The sequence below is a fragment of the Brachyistius frenatus genome, unplaced genomic scaffold (genome assembly GCF_029030835.1).
Source record: "Brachyistius frenatus isolate BFR_SWC_R1_liver_20210118 unplaced genomic scaffold, ASM2903083v1 Contig_51, whole genome shotgun sequence".
Taxonomy (NCBI): Eukaryota; Metazoa; Chordata; class Actinopteri; family Embiotocidae; genus Brachyistius; species Brachyistius frenatus.
This window is the reverse complement of record NW_027210650.1, coordinates 71,892-87,096: the sequence shown is the minus strand read 5'-3', so window position 1 is coordinate 87,096 and position 15,205 is coordinate 71,892. Positions and strand designations below refer to the sequence as shown.

The 15,205-nt window shown below is 46.3% G+C and overlaps 1 protein-coding gene across 11 annotated transcripts in view; it reads left to right on the top strand.

Annotated features, from left to right (window-relative positions):
- The window catches only part of srcin1b (SRC kinase signaling inhibitor 1b), an 81,924-nt gene that overhangs the window by 30,168 nt on the left and 36,551 nt on the right, over positions 1-15,205 (top strand). For 9 of the 11 annotated variants that reach the window (XM_069704460.1, XM_069704459.1, XM_069704467.1 and 6 more), the window contains exons 2-3: positions 1,397-1,704; positions 12,716-12,742. In XM_069704460.1, coding sequence (XP_069560561.1) covers positions 1,397-1,704; positions 12,716-12,742 — 335 coding nt within the window. Of the gene's footprint in view, positions 1-1,396; positions 1,705-5,944; positions 6,483-12,715; positions 12,743-15,205 lie in introns of those variants that run through there. The other 2 variants (XM_069704470.1, XM_069704468.1) reach the window with 2 other exon arrangements.

Here is a 15,205-nt window from a genome sequence, read left to right as displayed (position 1 = left end):
CTCGATCTGACACGTGAGACTCTTCTGCCGTCACATGATAGCAGAAGATTTGTACTGTGCGGCACCTTTTTTTTTTTTCCTCTGGGTTTCCAGGACAGCGCCGGTTGTCGGAGCAGACAGATGTTCCCACTGGTTTTCACCAGAGGTTTATTGCCGTAGGGCGTATTTGTGTTCTCGTGTTGCTCTCGCGTGTGCGTGTGCACACGTATGTAAGAGGAAGAGGAGCGTGTGTTCGGGCCGAGAGAACAGAGAAAGCTTGTCGCCGTGCAGACAGTGGGAGGACAGAATCAGCGCTCGGGTGTCACCGCCTCCTCGTTAGTTCCCACTTTAACGGCCGGCGCTGGTCAGCTGACGCGCCTCCAGGTCCGACCTATTAACACTACAGTGTGTTTCACACAGCAGCGTTTGTGCTGTGAGGTGTGCTGTGACATTAACACCGACTATCCCACTTTCTCACAGTGTAATGAGCATTTCAAAGCACCTCAGCACATCTGCTCGTAAACCACACGCACTTCACATCACTGCTGTTTTTCTTATGTTTCTAATGGAGACTGATTTTCCACCTTTTAGGCTTCTGTTCATTTCATGAAATCTGCTTTAAAAAAAAAAAAAAAAAAAATGAAACTCATCAGTCGGAGACCCCTCAATCAGTTTTATAAAATTGAGCCATGTTGTGTTTTCTTTTTGTTTTCATAGTTTTGTTTACATGTAATACACTTTCCGGTCCACTAGAGGGCATTGTGTCAGTTTCATGTTTTGCCTAGCTTCGGCGTGAAAAGTACACGCATGTATGACCAGAGTCGAAGAAGGAGGTCAAAGTACAAACGGGAAGTTGTTTGGGTTGGATGGATCAAACCAAGCGGCGACCAACTGTCACGCCACCCATCGGTTTGTGAGCCAGAGCCTTTCTGTAGCCAAACCCTGGTGGCACTCAGTGGTATTGCACTTTACGACAGCTGCTTGTTGGCTTCACCTGTCAGATCCGGAAACAACGTCCACTTTCATCCACAGTCTACAGATCAAACCGAATACTGATGTTCAAAATATGCAACTCCACATCCTATTTGAACATTATTTTCACCTTATCTGTGTAAACTGGAGCAGATAAATGAACGAAACCAAAAAGCTTCAAGAAAAAAAACTCACTGAAGAAGTCCAAATACAACAATACCATGTGGGAGAAGTCATTTCAGGAAGTTCGGATGTCCTCCACAATGATTTTATTGCTGCACTGAAGCCTTATAATGGAAGAAAAAACCCTGTTTTTGTTTCAGCTCTTCTCAGATATTATTGTTATATTATTATCTCGCTGCTCACGCCTTCACTTTCTGTCCCCCTCTCCTCCTCTGTCTCTTTAATTCCCCCCTCCCTCCCTCCCCCCATCACCTGGCTGCAGGTCGAGAGAAGAGAAAGGGTCCCATGATCTCTGCCGGCGATGCCGAGTTCCCGCGGGATTACCACACCCTGGCGGCCAGCGGCGGCCGCGGGGCTCGGCGGTTCCCCGACAACACCAACGGGGGCTTCACGTCGTCCTCGCTGGACCGCCGGCACAACTCGGTGGCCGCCAAGAGCCTGGAGGCCCTGAACAGCATCCACAAGGCGGACATCGAGCGGCAGCGGGACGCCCTCATGGACCTCCAGAAGATCAAGTACTCCAACAGCCCCGGCAGCCTGTCGCAGGGCTCGGCTCCCGTCGGCCGACAGGTAGCTCCACGCCCACATCCACAAACACAACAACATGGACCACTTTAATGTTGTTGTTTTGCCATGGCAACATGAGTATTTATATCCACATAAGTGGAGGTCGTGCTTCCAAAATCCTCGTTAATGAGCAACGTACAGAATCTTACGCTCAATTAAATTCCATAAAACAGAAGGTTGGATCATTTTGTTGTTTCCTGGAACCCTCCTGAGGACCGTCGTTGCTGCAGGACGCTCCTGCACGCTGCACCACTTTAATCAGGTCTAATACTGTTGTGTGTCTTATTATCAGTCAGTTAGCTTGCAAGTATTTTTTCTTTCATATTAAGTCATGAAGTGCAGAGCACACAGCAAACAGTCCTCTGAGGAGATGAAGAGAAAAAAAACCACTGAAAATCATCAGGGGACCGAAAAAAACCAGAGAGGTTTGAAAGTGTGCAGGAAACAGGCTGCACACGAGATAATACACAAGCTGTTTGTACTGTTGTATGATTATTTTCATCAGAGATGCAGATACTAAAACAAGTGGAATACAAACCGCAGACGATCAAACCGCCGAGCTTATTGGGTCTTAAAATAGAAAGACAGACGAGTCTGTTTTATCCCGTTTGACTGAAAACGTTTCAACAACATCCACCTGGTTTCATTTCTAACGTTCGATATTTGTAGACAGACACTCGTTAAAGTTTAGAAAGAATTACAACAATTTCCTTAGTTTCAAGCAGCTGTTTTTATACAGATGAGTGGAAACGATGCTAACTATTACGATCCCAGTCAGCTCGATTAACCCCGGGTGGCTTTTCTTTGACGTTGGTTGTGTCACCGTGAATTTGTCCCCCAGGGTCAGACTGTCAACACCGAGTTCCACCGGGACCTTCTGAGGGTTGTTAGCGTTGTTAGCAGGTTGTTAGCATTGTTAGCTGGTTGTTTACTTGTGTTTAGCTGTTGTTTAGTGCAACATGGTTCTGTAACACAACGACTCGACTACCGCACGAGTTTGGCTCCCTAAAACTTCTCTCTGCTGTTACAAACTTTACTTTGCGCTCACGTGCGTAAAAGGAAAACTTGCATTCACACCCGCTCACAAAAACGAGTAACTGGAGCGCAGATTTAGATCAGACAACAGAATCTGTGAGACTTCCTCTTCGGGGTCGTAGCTTCCTCCTGCTCGGTGCTGCGCATCGTTCACGCACAACAGGAGCCGTCTCTGAACATGTCGATCCAACCTCGTACATCTACTGAGCCCACAGCTACCAACGCAGATCACAGGCGACAAATTCATTCAGTTAAATCAGTGTCTTCAGAAATCTTCTACAGACTTCTCAACACCGAGATGATGCGTAACTTTCTGACGTCGTTAAAAAAAAAAAAAAAAAAAATGTTTGATGCAGATCTGGTACAGTAACGGATGCCGAGCGGAGTGCCGCCTCGGGGGGAGAAACCAGCTCTGAGTGCTTTCTGTTTCCACATGTGAACATTTTCTTCCTGAGAGATAATAACTGCACGTCGGTGGGCTCAGAAACCCACACAGGCCGCATTATGTGGCGCGATGCCTCCGGGGCGACACACACACACACACACACACACACACACACACACACACACACACACACACACACACACACACACACACACACACACACACACACATACTCACACACACACACACACACACACACACACACACACACACACACACACACACACACACACACACACACACACACACACACACACACACACACACACACACACACACACACACACACACACACACACACACACACACACACACACACACACACACACACACACACACACACACACACACACACACACACACACACACACACACACACACACACACACACACACACACACACACACACACACACACACACACACACACACACACACACACACACACACACACACACACACACACACACACACACACACACACACACACACACACACACACACACACACACACACACACACACACACACACACACACACACACACACACACACACACACACACACACACACACACACACACACACACACACACACACACACACACACACACACACACACACACACACACACACACACACACACACACACACACACACACCACACACACACACACACACACACACACACACACACACACACACACACACACACACACACACACACACACACACACACACACACACACACACACACACACACACACACACACACACACACACACACACACACACACACACACACACACACACACACACACACACACACACACACACACACACACACACACACACACACACACACACACACACACACACACACACACACACACACACACCACACACACACACACACACACACACACACACACCACACACACACACACACACACACACACACACACACACACACACACACACACACACACACACACACACACACACACACACACACACACACACACACACACACACACACACACACACACACACACACACACACACACACACACACACACACACACACACACACACACACACACACACACAGGCATTTTTATGAGCGCTCACCGGGTCACTAATGGACACTTTTTTTAGTGCTTATTATCTGAAAGAGGCGGCGATAGAATACGAAGAAAAGGACTTAAGAGAGTCGGTGAGAAGATGTCAGAATGTGAAATATTAAACCGCATCGGATCTCCTGCCTCTCTCTTCCCTCTCTCCCCCCTCCCCCCTCTCCCCCTCTCTCTCCCCCCCTCTCCCCCTCCCCCTCCCTCTCCCCCCCTTCCCCCCCTCCCTGCCATCAATCAGCAGACATCTCTTGACGTGATACCTGTGACAGATGGTCAGAGCAGCCGGCTGCAGCTTTGCCTCCGTTTGCCTCTGAGGAATAATTCAACATTGAGGGACGTGTGCTTATTTTCCTTCTTGAGAAGGATTCACGTCTGTTTGTACACTCGTAGCTGCAGGGCGTGGTTAGCGTAGCTTAGCATAAAGCTAGCGTGGCTATCTCCTAAAGAATAAAACTGCAACCAGCTACGCTTCTGCAGCCGTCTGATTTATACAACGTGAGTCTCATGGTGATTCAAGTTTAATGTCCACTTCAGACCAACACGGTGCGATTCTGGATAAAATGAGAATGACGGTTTCTTTTTCAATGTAAATGTTTATTGCTTTTTTTTCCCCCATTAATTATTAGGATTAATTGTGCCGCCCTACAGTAGAGCTTGTCGGGGGATTTATCTGAACTCCTCTGAACCTGTCTGACAAGCTTTAATGAAGAGGGACAGAAAATAAGTCAATGATACAGATATTTAAATGTGTTAGTGAGGTGTGCGTGAACACTGTAGCCTCTGTAAGTGAGAAGCAGCTGACTCATCCGATCGGTCCACTGAGTGTCTGTTGTCTGACTCTCCCACAAGGACGCCAACCGAGAGACTCAACTAGGTTTTTTTTTTTTTTTTTTCCAGGACCACAACAGTGGATTTGGCCTCGTTTGGGTTCTTCTGTGCACAGATAAACCAAAACTAGGCCAAATCCAGGTACTGGGTTACACGCCTGGCAAAGCTGAGATGAGTCGCTCTCACCGGCTGTCGTTCACCAGAAATAGTTCCAACAAGTAAAGATGGGCCAGCGTGGGACATCAGAAGTGTTCGTCTGATGTTCGGATCGCTTTGAAAAACCTCCTCTCACCACCTTTTAGACTAGACGGGTTTGAGGCGGACCATTTCTTTAAGTCTCTGAAAGTAATGACGCAACGTTCAGCCATGATTGACCAGCGGATCAGAGGAAGGAGCCAAAGACTCTTTTTTTTAAATTTATTTTTTTATCCTCAAACTATTTGTTTCACCTTTCAAGTGAACAACTGAGTGAGACTCTCTGAATGCGAGTTTAAAAACCTGCGTCTTCATCGTTTTCAAACGAGTCGCTCGTCTCCATCTTCCTTTTGACAGCCGGCTTTTTTTTTTTTTTTTTCTCTCTCTGCCTTCGAATACTTTTGATTACCTGTTTCTGTATTTAACACAGACGTGACACCGGTATTGATCTCCTCACTGTCACTGCTGGAGGGCAGAAAAAAAAAAGTATATCTTCAAGCCTGCTCTCTTGTATTTCTTTCCTTCAGCTTCTGTCTGTCACATCTTCCTCCCTCCTCCTCCTCCTCTCTTCGTTCTCCATGTGCTGTGTTTATTTACTTCATCTATCTCCTGATGAAAAAAAAGTGGACTTGAGACCCAGAGAGAGACAAGAGAGAGAGTGTGATGGAGAAACAGGTGGAGTCTGCTGTCGTCATGGCAACCCACCGTTTTTCCTCCATATAAGGCAACTGAGTGATATCATATGGTTGGCAATGCCTGGGCTTTTTGGAAGGGAGGCACACGCTGTACCGAGAGAGAACGACAGAGAGAGCCAGAGAAGGACAGAGGGAGGTTGCTTTTCTTTTTTTTCTGAATCGCTCATGTCAGGGATGAGAGGTGAGATAGACTGACAGACAGGAGGTGAGAGAGCGAGAGAGGGGGAGGAGGAGGAGGAGGAGGAAGAGGGGCAGGACTAACTGCCTCTCAGGCGCTACTACGGGTACCAGCGAGGCGAGGGGGGACTCTGGCAGATCCTCGGGGCGCGGGAAAGACACAGAAACCGCAGTGACACACACAAAAAAAAGAAGCAAAACATGGAGAGGGGGGAGGAGGAGGAAGAGGGAGGAGGACGGAGCGGGAGGACGCGCCGTCAACGCTAAGTAGCTACGGTAACTCTGTCGTCCTTTGCATCCTCATCGTGAATGTGTGACGCTGCTGCTGCTGCTGCATGAGAGATGATGGAGTGAAGTACAGGTGTGTGTGTGTGTGTGTGTGTGTGTGTGTGTGTGTGTGTGTGTGTGTGTGTGTGTGTGTGTGGTAAAGGTGATGTAAAGTCAGGTGATGACCACACAACTCGTCTCCTCTAACATTCCTGCTTGGCGTGTGTGTGTGTGTGTGTGTGTGTGTGTGTGTGTGTGTGTGTGTGTGTGTGTGTGTGTGTGTGTGTGTGTGTGTGTGTGTGTGTGTGTGTGTGTGTGTGTGTGTGTGTGTGTGTGTGTGTGTGTGTGTGTGGGCAGGCAGGTGAGGTTGAACGCCAGGTGTGTCTGAGCTGCCGCAGCGATGATAATGTGCGTTCATGTGTGTTTGGTGGAAGGCGTGAGAGGAAGCAGAGAGGAAACAGAGTGTGTGTGTGTGTGTGTGTGTGTGTGTGTGTGTGTGTGTGTGTGTGTGTGTGTGTGTGTGTGTGTGTGTGTGTGTGTGTGTGTGTGTGTGTGTCGGTGCACGTGTGTTGGTGTGCGTGTGTTTTCGGGGGGCTGGAGAGGAAGCAAGGCAGACTGTGAGTGATGAAGAGGAGGAGGAGGAAGAGGAGGAGGGTGTAAAGATGGCTACTTGGCATGCAGGTCAGGCGTGCATGTCTCCCCCCCCCCTTCCCTTCCCCTCCCTCCCCTCCCTCCCCCTCCCTCCTCCCGTCCTGTCTCTCGGTGCGTACGGCCGCTTTGGGATTTCAGCTCAAGTGATTGAGAAATATTGCGGGCAGTAATCACCGAGTCACGGCGCATCGCGGCTGTTTGTGGGAGATGAGACGGGCTTTATGTTCCAAAAAAATGTCCGCTTGTTGGTGCATTAAAATTATCCGCTGAGCGACTCGGGGGCCGAAGATTTTATTTTATTTTTCTCCTCCCCCAATTTAAAGGTGAATGAACGGAGCAGGTGATTCCACGGCGGAGACGTATGAGGGATTATAACGCAGCGGGCGCGCAGATTATCAGCTGTTTGCGACTGTCGCAGTAATTCTGAGGAGAGGTGATGATATTAACGCCAATTTCCCAGCTGTCAGTTTGTAATAATCAGCAACGGCGCTGAGATGCTGCAAAGTTGAAGTCACGAATCCGGCTGGAGGTTACAGATGTTTTTTACTTCTAAATATTAAGAAATAAATCCTGCACAGGATTCATCTTTGGAAAGAAAAGAGTCAGAAAGTAAACTTATTGATGGAAAACCTCAAAATTGTTTCATTCACATCATCTTTGTCTTCTTGTTCGTGCGGCAAAGAAAAGCAGCTTCTTCTGGTCCCGACAAGAAATGGATGAAAACTGTTAAAGATCACCGTGGTAACGGTCCTCATTTGGCTCCACCGACACATTCATTAGCTTCAGCTTCTCCGAACTACGAGATGAAGCGTTGCAGCTTGTTGGAGATGAAGATGAAGTAATCAGAGAGTCGACGAGGTGACGCTGGAGTGATTTTTGTGTTGAAGTGTTTGAACAGACGAACACCTGATGACCCGGTCGGTCTGCCCATGAGGTCAGCAGCTGATGTTTCCTTGGTTACCGGATGGTATTTTAAGGACCAGGTGATCTGAAAGTCCTCTCGGCTGATGTTTGTCTTCTTCTCTCGCTGCTGCCCGACGAGAAGAGACGAGACGAGATTCGTCGCACCGAGACGAAGATGAGTCAGAATATTCTGCAAACTGTCTGTCAGAACCAGAATTTTATAAAACACCCAAAGCTCAGGGAACATTTACTACAATTACCTGGAAGTCCTGAATATTATCATCAATCCAGTGAGTGAGGAGGGTGCGCCAGCGCGTTGTCATGTCGGAGAACCCTGTTGCCATGGCGCCACAGTTCAGGTGGTTTTGCAGCGAATGTTTTCCCCTCAGACGCCTCAGAAGATCCCAGTGGAACTCGGTGTTGACGGTCTGACTCTGGGGGACGAATTCACGGTGACACAACCAACGTCAAAGAAAACCCAGCTGGTGTCTCCTGACCTCCTGACGTTGAAGCTCCGCCCCCTCTTGAAACGTGAACGTCACTCAGAAACACCTCGCTCGGCTCGTGGCTTCATCGCCGGAGACTTCCTGAAGCGTTTCGAGGGTCTCGGTTGAACATTCACAGAGTTTGACCCCAAAATCTGATGTTTCTCTGCTCCAGTTTCAGGTCCGTGAATGAAATCCCAAATGTTCACGTAGCAGCGGTCACAACAACGTGAGGAACTCAGTGATGATGTCGATCAGGAGACGACTGTGAATACTTCCTCATGAAGGTTGCAGCTTCCTCCTCCTCCGTGCGCATCACGGGAACACGTCTCTGAATGTTTTGATTGCACCTCATACTGAATGCTTTGATGAACTCTGAAATTTTAACAGTTCAGTGGCTGATAATGAAATTGTAAATATTTTCGGAGTAAAATTAAAAAAAAAGCCGAGTTAAAGGACAGAAAGGCAAAAACATCATTTCGGACGACTCGTGTGGTTTTGACAGATCAGTTTGTGTCTGGTTGCAGCAGAACGAGGCTGCCGGGCATCAGATCAGGTGTTTTGGTCACCAGACTTGGACGGAGGCCTCGGAGCCACATGGAGCTCTGAAATCTGGGTCACGGCCGCCCAACAGGCCGGCGGAGCTCTTTGTTTTCCCAAAATCAGTTTTTTCTTTTTGCTCCATATTCAGAAGAAAAGTCAGACGGCTTTTTTCAAAAGTCACAACTGAGATTTGAGGAGAGAAAATATCCCAGAGCAGCTGCTCAAACATTACATTCCTCCTACACCTTCATTTAATTATGAAGGTTTGTGATTAAATTTAAATCTAACCAGCATTAAGTCACCTGTGCTGTGATGTGGAAAATAAAAAGCCCTGAAAACGTATTTTCTCAATCAGCCTCTCCAACAAATATTATTTTTCATTCAGAAATTTAAACTTTCGGTGCTCCTTATTTGCTCATGAATATTTGATGGTGCTCAGAAACGCTGTGGAAAACGGCTTTACGCAGATCAATTGGCGCTCTGCTCTCACTTTGTGAAATAGCTGCGAGTCGTTTGATGCGACAGCTTTTTGTGGATTTGCAGACGTTTTGTGTTGAAGACACGGAAACCTGAGAATCTGAGAGCGAGAGGATGTTTGGATGTCAGGAAGGTAAACCGACCTGCAGCTGCTCGGAGAGGAGGACGCTTTCATGGGAATCATTATTTGTTTTGATTTTTTGTAGTAATGACGACTGTAGTAGGTTGAACTTCTGTAATCAGAGTAGCTGCGGAGTTTAAACTCGTCTGTCCGACGGCTGAGGAGAAAACTTCTCTACTTTTACGGGGCTGACTGAATTGCTTCAAATCTCGATACCTACATTCACGTGTTTTCATTTTAAAACTCATCACTCCGTTCAGTACCTGACTGACTGGAGACCTAAGGCACGCGAGGCGTTTAAGGGACATCAGGTCATTGTAGTTTGTTCTCGTCATCTCCGTGTGAGGCCTTTAGGGGAAATTGGTAAATTGTAGCATCCGGTGTGCATGTGAGGTGTTTAAGGTACATCTGTAAATTGTAGCTTGCAGTGATAGTTTGCATGTGAGGCATTTAGGTCCCGTAAAGTACATAGAAAACAAACTGGGCTACACTCTCCCCCACTAAACTGCATGAGAGCAAACTAAAGAATGATGTCATTTTTCTTTTTCTTAAAATGGTCTTTATAAAATTAGTATAAAACAAAATGTTTTGTTCAGAAACCTGTATTGATGCCGCCCCGTTTACCTTTTCTCAAAATTCTGATTAAACAGTTTGATTTTTTATTTAATTTTCTGCTGAAAACCGAGCTCACTATCTAATAACAGCGTTATTGTACACAAGGTCACTTCTCCGGAGCGCCGCCGTCCTTCGCATCTCTTTTTATATGATTTTATTTATCGACGGAGACCTTGAGTTTAGATCTGTTTCCTGTATTATTCAATTCAATTCTCCTCTCCGACGTAACGAGAGGAAGACGTTCAGGGAAAGAATGTCGCTTCTTTTATTCTTATCTTTTACCTTTTTCATTCAGGAAAATCACGAGAGAGTTTAATGGCTCGCATACCAATCATACCCGAAGCGTTAGCTGAAAGAGCAGCGTGAACAACTGGAGGAAAGGTGTGTGTTTTATTGTGCTGCTGTAACCGGTGCGGTTTTCTCACATTCAGCCTGAAGAGCATCAGTCATGTTTAAGTGTGACGGGTGTTTCACTGGGTCGTGAGGTTCCTCCACGTCAAACTGGGAACATTTAGAGACCTGGCTCTGCGGGGGAACAAAGAACGTTTTGCCAGACGAACGATGCTGCGGCGATGACGCAACGTCCCTTCGTTGACCGATCGCACTTCTCTCCGCCGTCATCCGACGAGCTGCCGTCATTAATAATTGGTAGTTTGTGGCAATCGAGTGGCTTCATGATGAAAGTTAGAAATCAAAACACAAGAATTTATGAGCAGATTACAAAAAAAAAAAAAAAACTCGGCAGAGAACTGCTTGCAGAAAAGTGATTATCTCAGTGGAGGATAATCAGTTTTCATTTTCTCAAGTAGCGCCGCTCCTTCTTCTCTTTGTATTTATCGGTAGAATAATAAATCTGCTGATGTTTTTTATCTTTCTTGTACCAAATGAATATTAATTGACCCAATTAACAAGTTCTGTGTGTGTTTAAGCTCCACATATGTCATTCCTCTGAGTCGCAGAGATCTACGATGTCCACAAACTTTTAAAAACACATCGAGCTGTTGTGCCGGATCACGTGCACAAACACAGCGCACACTTCGTATTCATCCACAGCTGAAAATACAAATCAAACTTTATCCAGATGGACCTTTTCATACAGGCTCGTGCTTGATTTGTTGACGATATATAAAGAAAATATATAATATTGGCAGCTTTATCCTTCAAACTGAAGTTGTCCTTCATTCTTAGCTCTGATTGGTGTATTGAAAGGGAAAAGGGGGCGTGGCTTCAAATCAGTCTCTTGGAAAGTATTTGGACGGGGTTGTCCGTGTGTTTTTGGCCGTGAAGCGCACATTAGCAGATGAACATCCGTCAGCTGAACATCCGTCAGCTGTTCTTCGAGGAGTCGGACGGACGTCGACCTCGACCTCATCGTTGGCTCCGCTCCACGTCCAGTTCAACGCGTTTCTTAATCCGCCGTCTCGGCACGGCTTTAACGCCGCTGCTGGGTCCACGCCAGCACCGCTCGCCATCCCATCATTACTGTGTGTGTGTGGGTGTGTGTGTGTGTGTGTGTGTGTGTGTGTGTGTGTGTGTGTGAAGTCACTGTAAACATTTGATTAATTGCTGGGAAGCAATTACAAGCAATTAAAGTCCTATTACGACGGCAGTGAAGGACAGCGCAAGTTAATCTGGCTATCATCATAATAATTAGCTCATCATTTTCTCACCAGGCCGCGATAGTCAAAAAAACAAAATAAAATAAATAAAAACGACGGCAGTTTATTGGTTTGTTTGCTGCAGTTTGTGTTCGTTCAATGTGTCGCAGCTGGAAAACCTCATCAGTCACACTTTTGCCGTGTTACGTTCACATCTTCAACACGGGAGCCGAGTGACCAAGCAGGTTCTTTTCTCTCGGCTCTGCTTCCAACCGGACGCTCCTCCAGCTCCTCTATCTCCTCCAGCTCCTCTATCTCCTCCACCTTCTCCAGCTCCTCCAGCTCCTCTATCTCCTCCACCTTCTCCAGTTCCTCCAGCTCCTCCAGTTCCTCCAGCTCCTCCAGCTCCTCCAGTTCCTCCAGCTCCTCTATCTCCTCCACCTTCTCCAGTTCCTCCAGCTCCTCCAGTTCCTCCAGCTCCTCCAGCTCCTCTAGCTCCTCCAGCTCCTCCAGTTCCTCCAGCTCCTCCAGTTCCTCCAGCTCCTCCAGCTCCTCCAGTTCCTCCAGCTCTTCCAGCTCCTCCAGCTCCTCCAGCTCCTCCAGTTCCTCCAGCTCCTCCAGTTCCTCCAGCTCCTCCAGTTCCTCTTGCTCCTCCGTGGGTTTTTGTTTTTGCTCTGTGTTGTTTTGCAGCTCGACTCCTGATATAAAAAAAGAAAAGAAAAAGTCTGACTCTGGATTCTTCTTCTCTCCTCTTTCACCCTCCTCCTCCCCGTCCCTCCTCTTGTCTCCTTGTCCTCCTCTTTGCCCCCCCTGCCCCATCCCCCCTCCCCCTCCCTCCTCCCCCTGCAGCAACAACCAAACTACTGGAGCTTCAAGGTCAGTGCCAATATTGTGTTTGTGTTTCCGTGTGCGTCTGTGGATTTGTGTCTTAATAGGATAACTCCATTGTGTCTTTGCACGGCCGCTCGTCTTTCCTCCGCTGCATTTGGTTGTTGGCACACACTATTGTGTGTGTGTTTGTGTGTTTAACTGTTGTACTGTTTGTTGTGACATTTCTGCCTCGACTAGAAATTGATTGGTGGCTTTGGATGACTTGGTTATTATTATTGCACTGAATCTCCCTTTTTTTCCCCTTCCTGCTGGAGGAGATAAAATATGAATATGAATATGTTGCTGCTTTAGAGCTTCGACTTTTACCAAATCCTCCGTCCCAATCCTCGCCGCACACACAACTTCCTTTCTGTGGCTCTTAATTGGTCTGGTGTTGCTCTCGCTGTTTGAAGGAACCTCTCGGCCAATCACGGTTTTGTAGGCGGGACGTAGAAGAAAAAAAAAGGCAGCGTCTGCTTCCTGTAGCAACAGAAACATGACTCAGCGCCACAGGTCGTGGAGATGAGTCATGTTTGGACACCAACTCTTAGATCAATGTGTTTCTCTTCACTTTGTGAAAATCAACGACAGCTTCTACTACGGTTTTAAATCTGAACCCGGCAGTCGGTTATTACATCACTCTGATGTTTTGGTCCAAGCTGAAATATCTTAACGGCTACTGGATGCACCGACAGGTAGTTTTTTCGGAGACATTCGGTCCTTGTCTTAAGAAGGAAAAGGACTCAATTGCAGAACTCGGAGGAGGATTGTTTGTTTGTTGACGTTGGGAAGGTTGATGGTGAGTCGGTGGCCGAGGACTTGGAGCTGTGGTGGCGGTGCAGGTGTAGCTGGGAAAGCTTGAAGCGGTGGGCGATAAGTGAAAGCTGGTGGAGTTGTGGAGCTCATCATGACATCGAAGAACTTGTTGGTGATCCTGGACACGAGAAAGACGTGGTTAGAAACAAAGAAGCACGAAGAGTGGATGTTGAGCCCGAGCATCATTTCCAGAGTCTAAGGAGCCTTAAGGCTGTTCAGGCTGTCATCAAGCTGCAGCTCAGACTGGAGCCTCCCTACATGCTGAGCTGAGCACACTCGCTCTGCAGCATTCAAAAATATATATATTTTTTAATCAAACCTCCAGCTCCTTATAGGTGTGAAGTTTCTCTGAATGTGGCTGATTTGCAGGATTTGTCTGCCTCCAGCCCTCCGGGTGTTTGTTCCACGCCGGTTATTCTGTGATTTGCTGAAGACGAGCTCCTAACGGTCCAGAGTGTCACGATTCCTCTACTCTTATTTCCTCTTCTGGTAATATTAATATTAATGATAATAATAATAATATTTTATTTCTATTGCACCTTTCATACAAAAAAATGCAGCTCAAAGTGCAGCAAGAAAAATTACATGCAGTTTTTCCACATATAAAGAAACATTTAAAAATATATATATGTATAATAAAAATAAAAAAATGCAGAATAGCAGATAAAATACATAAAATGAAACACAAGAAGTGTCAAAGAAACCAATATGCATTTTAAAGGCGGGAGAGCTTCAGGAGTAGCTGGTTAAAGTAAAGAGATGTTTTAAGATTTCTTCCCTGTAATAGAGGCCAGATTAAACGTAATGTAATGCCTCTATTATGCACTTTACTCAGTGACAGAAATTATGGGAGATGGGATTAGTTGAGCCAAGTTTAAACCCACGCTGTTACAAACACGTGGACTTCCTCCAGGACAGAGAGCGTCGCCTCATCGAATCCCACCAGCAGACGAAAACTTGTTTCCAGTTGGACTCTGAGCTTTTAACCAGTCTGAAATGTCCAAAATCAGCGCAGATTTATATCACAACATACAATTTAAAGAGTGAGTTCACACCCGACGTGTTTGTGTGTCTTCAGTGGTTTTGACATGTCAGCACTTTGTCATTTAACCGTGAACTCATCGTGAACCTGCTAGTCGCTCAGGAGCAGCTGCTCCGACCTTCATCCAACCAATTAAACCCTTGTTTGTTGACTCACTGTTTGTGTTTGTGTTGTGTAAATATAATAAACGTCAGATTTTTTTTTTAAGGGTCAGCAATTAAAAAAAAAAAAAAATAGAAGACGACGAAAATGTCACACTTCAGCCATGCAGAAACATTTGGATTATTATGGTCTGGTACTGTTGAGATTTTGAGCTCTCGTAGGAACCAAAGAAAATAATGAAATAGTATTACTTTGTTGGACATTTTTCTCTTTTAAACTCCTTTTAAAGACCTGTCGTACATGTGGAAGTTTAATTTCTCAAAAAGGGAACAAAAAAACATCAAACTTATTAAATTAGGTAGATAAAGCAAAATGTTAGAGAAAAAAACACGTCGACCCTTTAAATTCACAAAATAAAAACATTCAAGATTTTACCTGGTTTGGTTTATAGAAATAAAACATGCGTGTTACTTTGGCCCTGAAATGTCACCGCTCCCTCTCAGCTTACG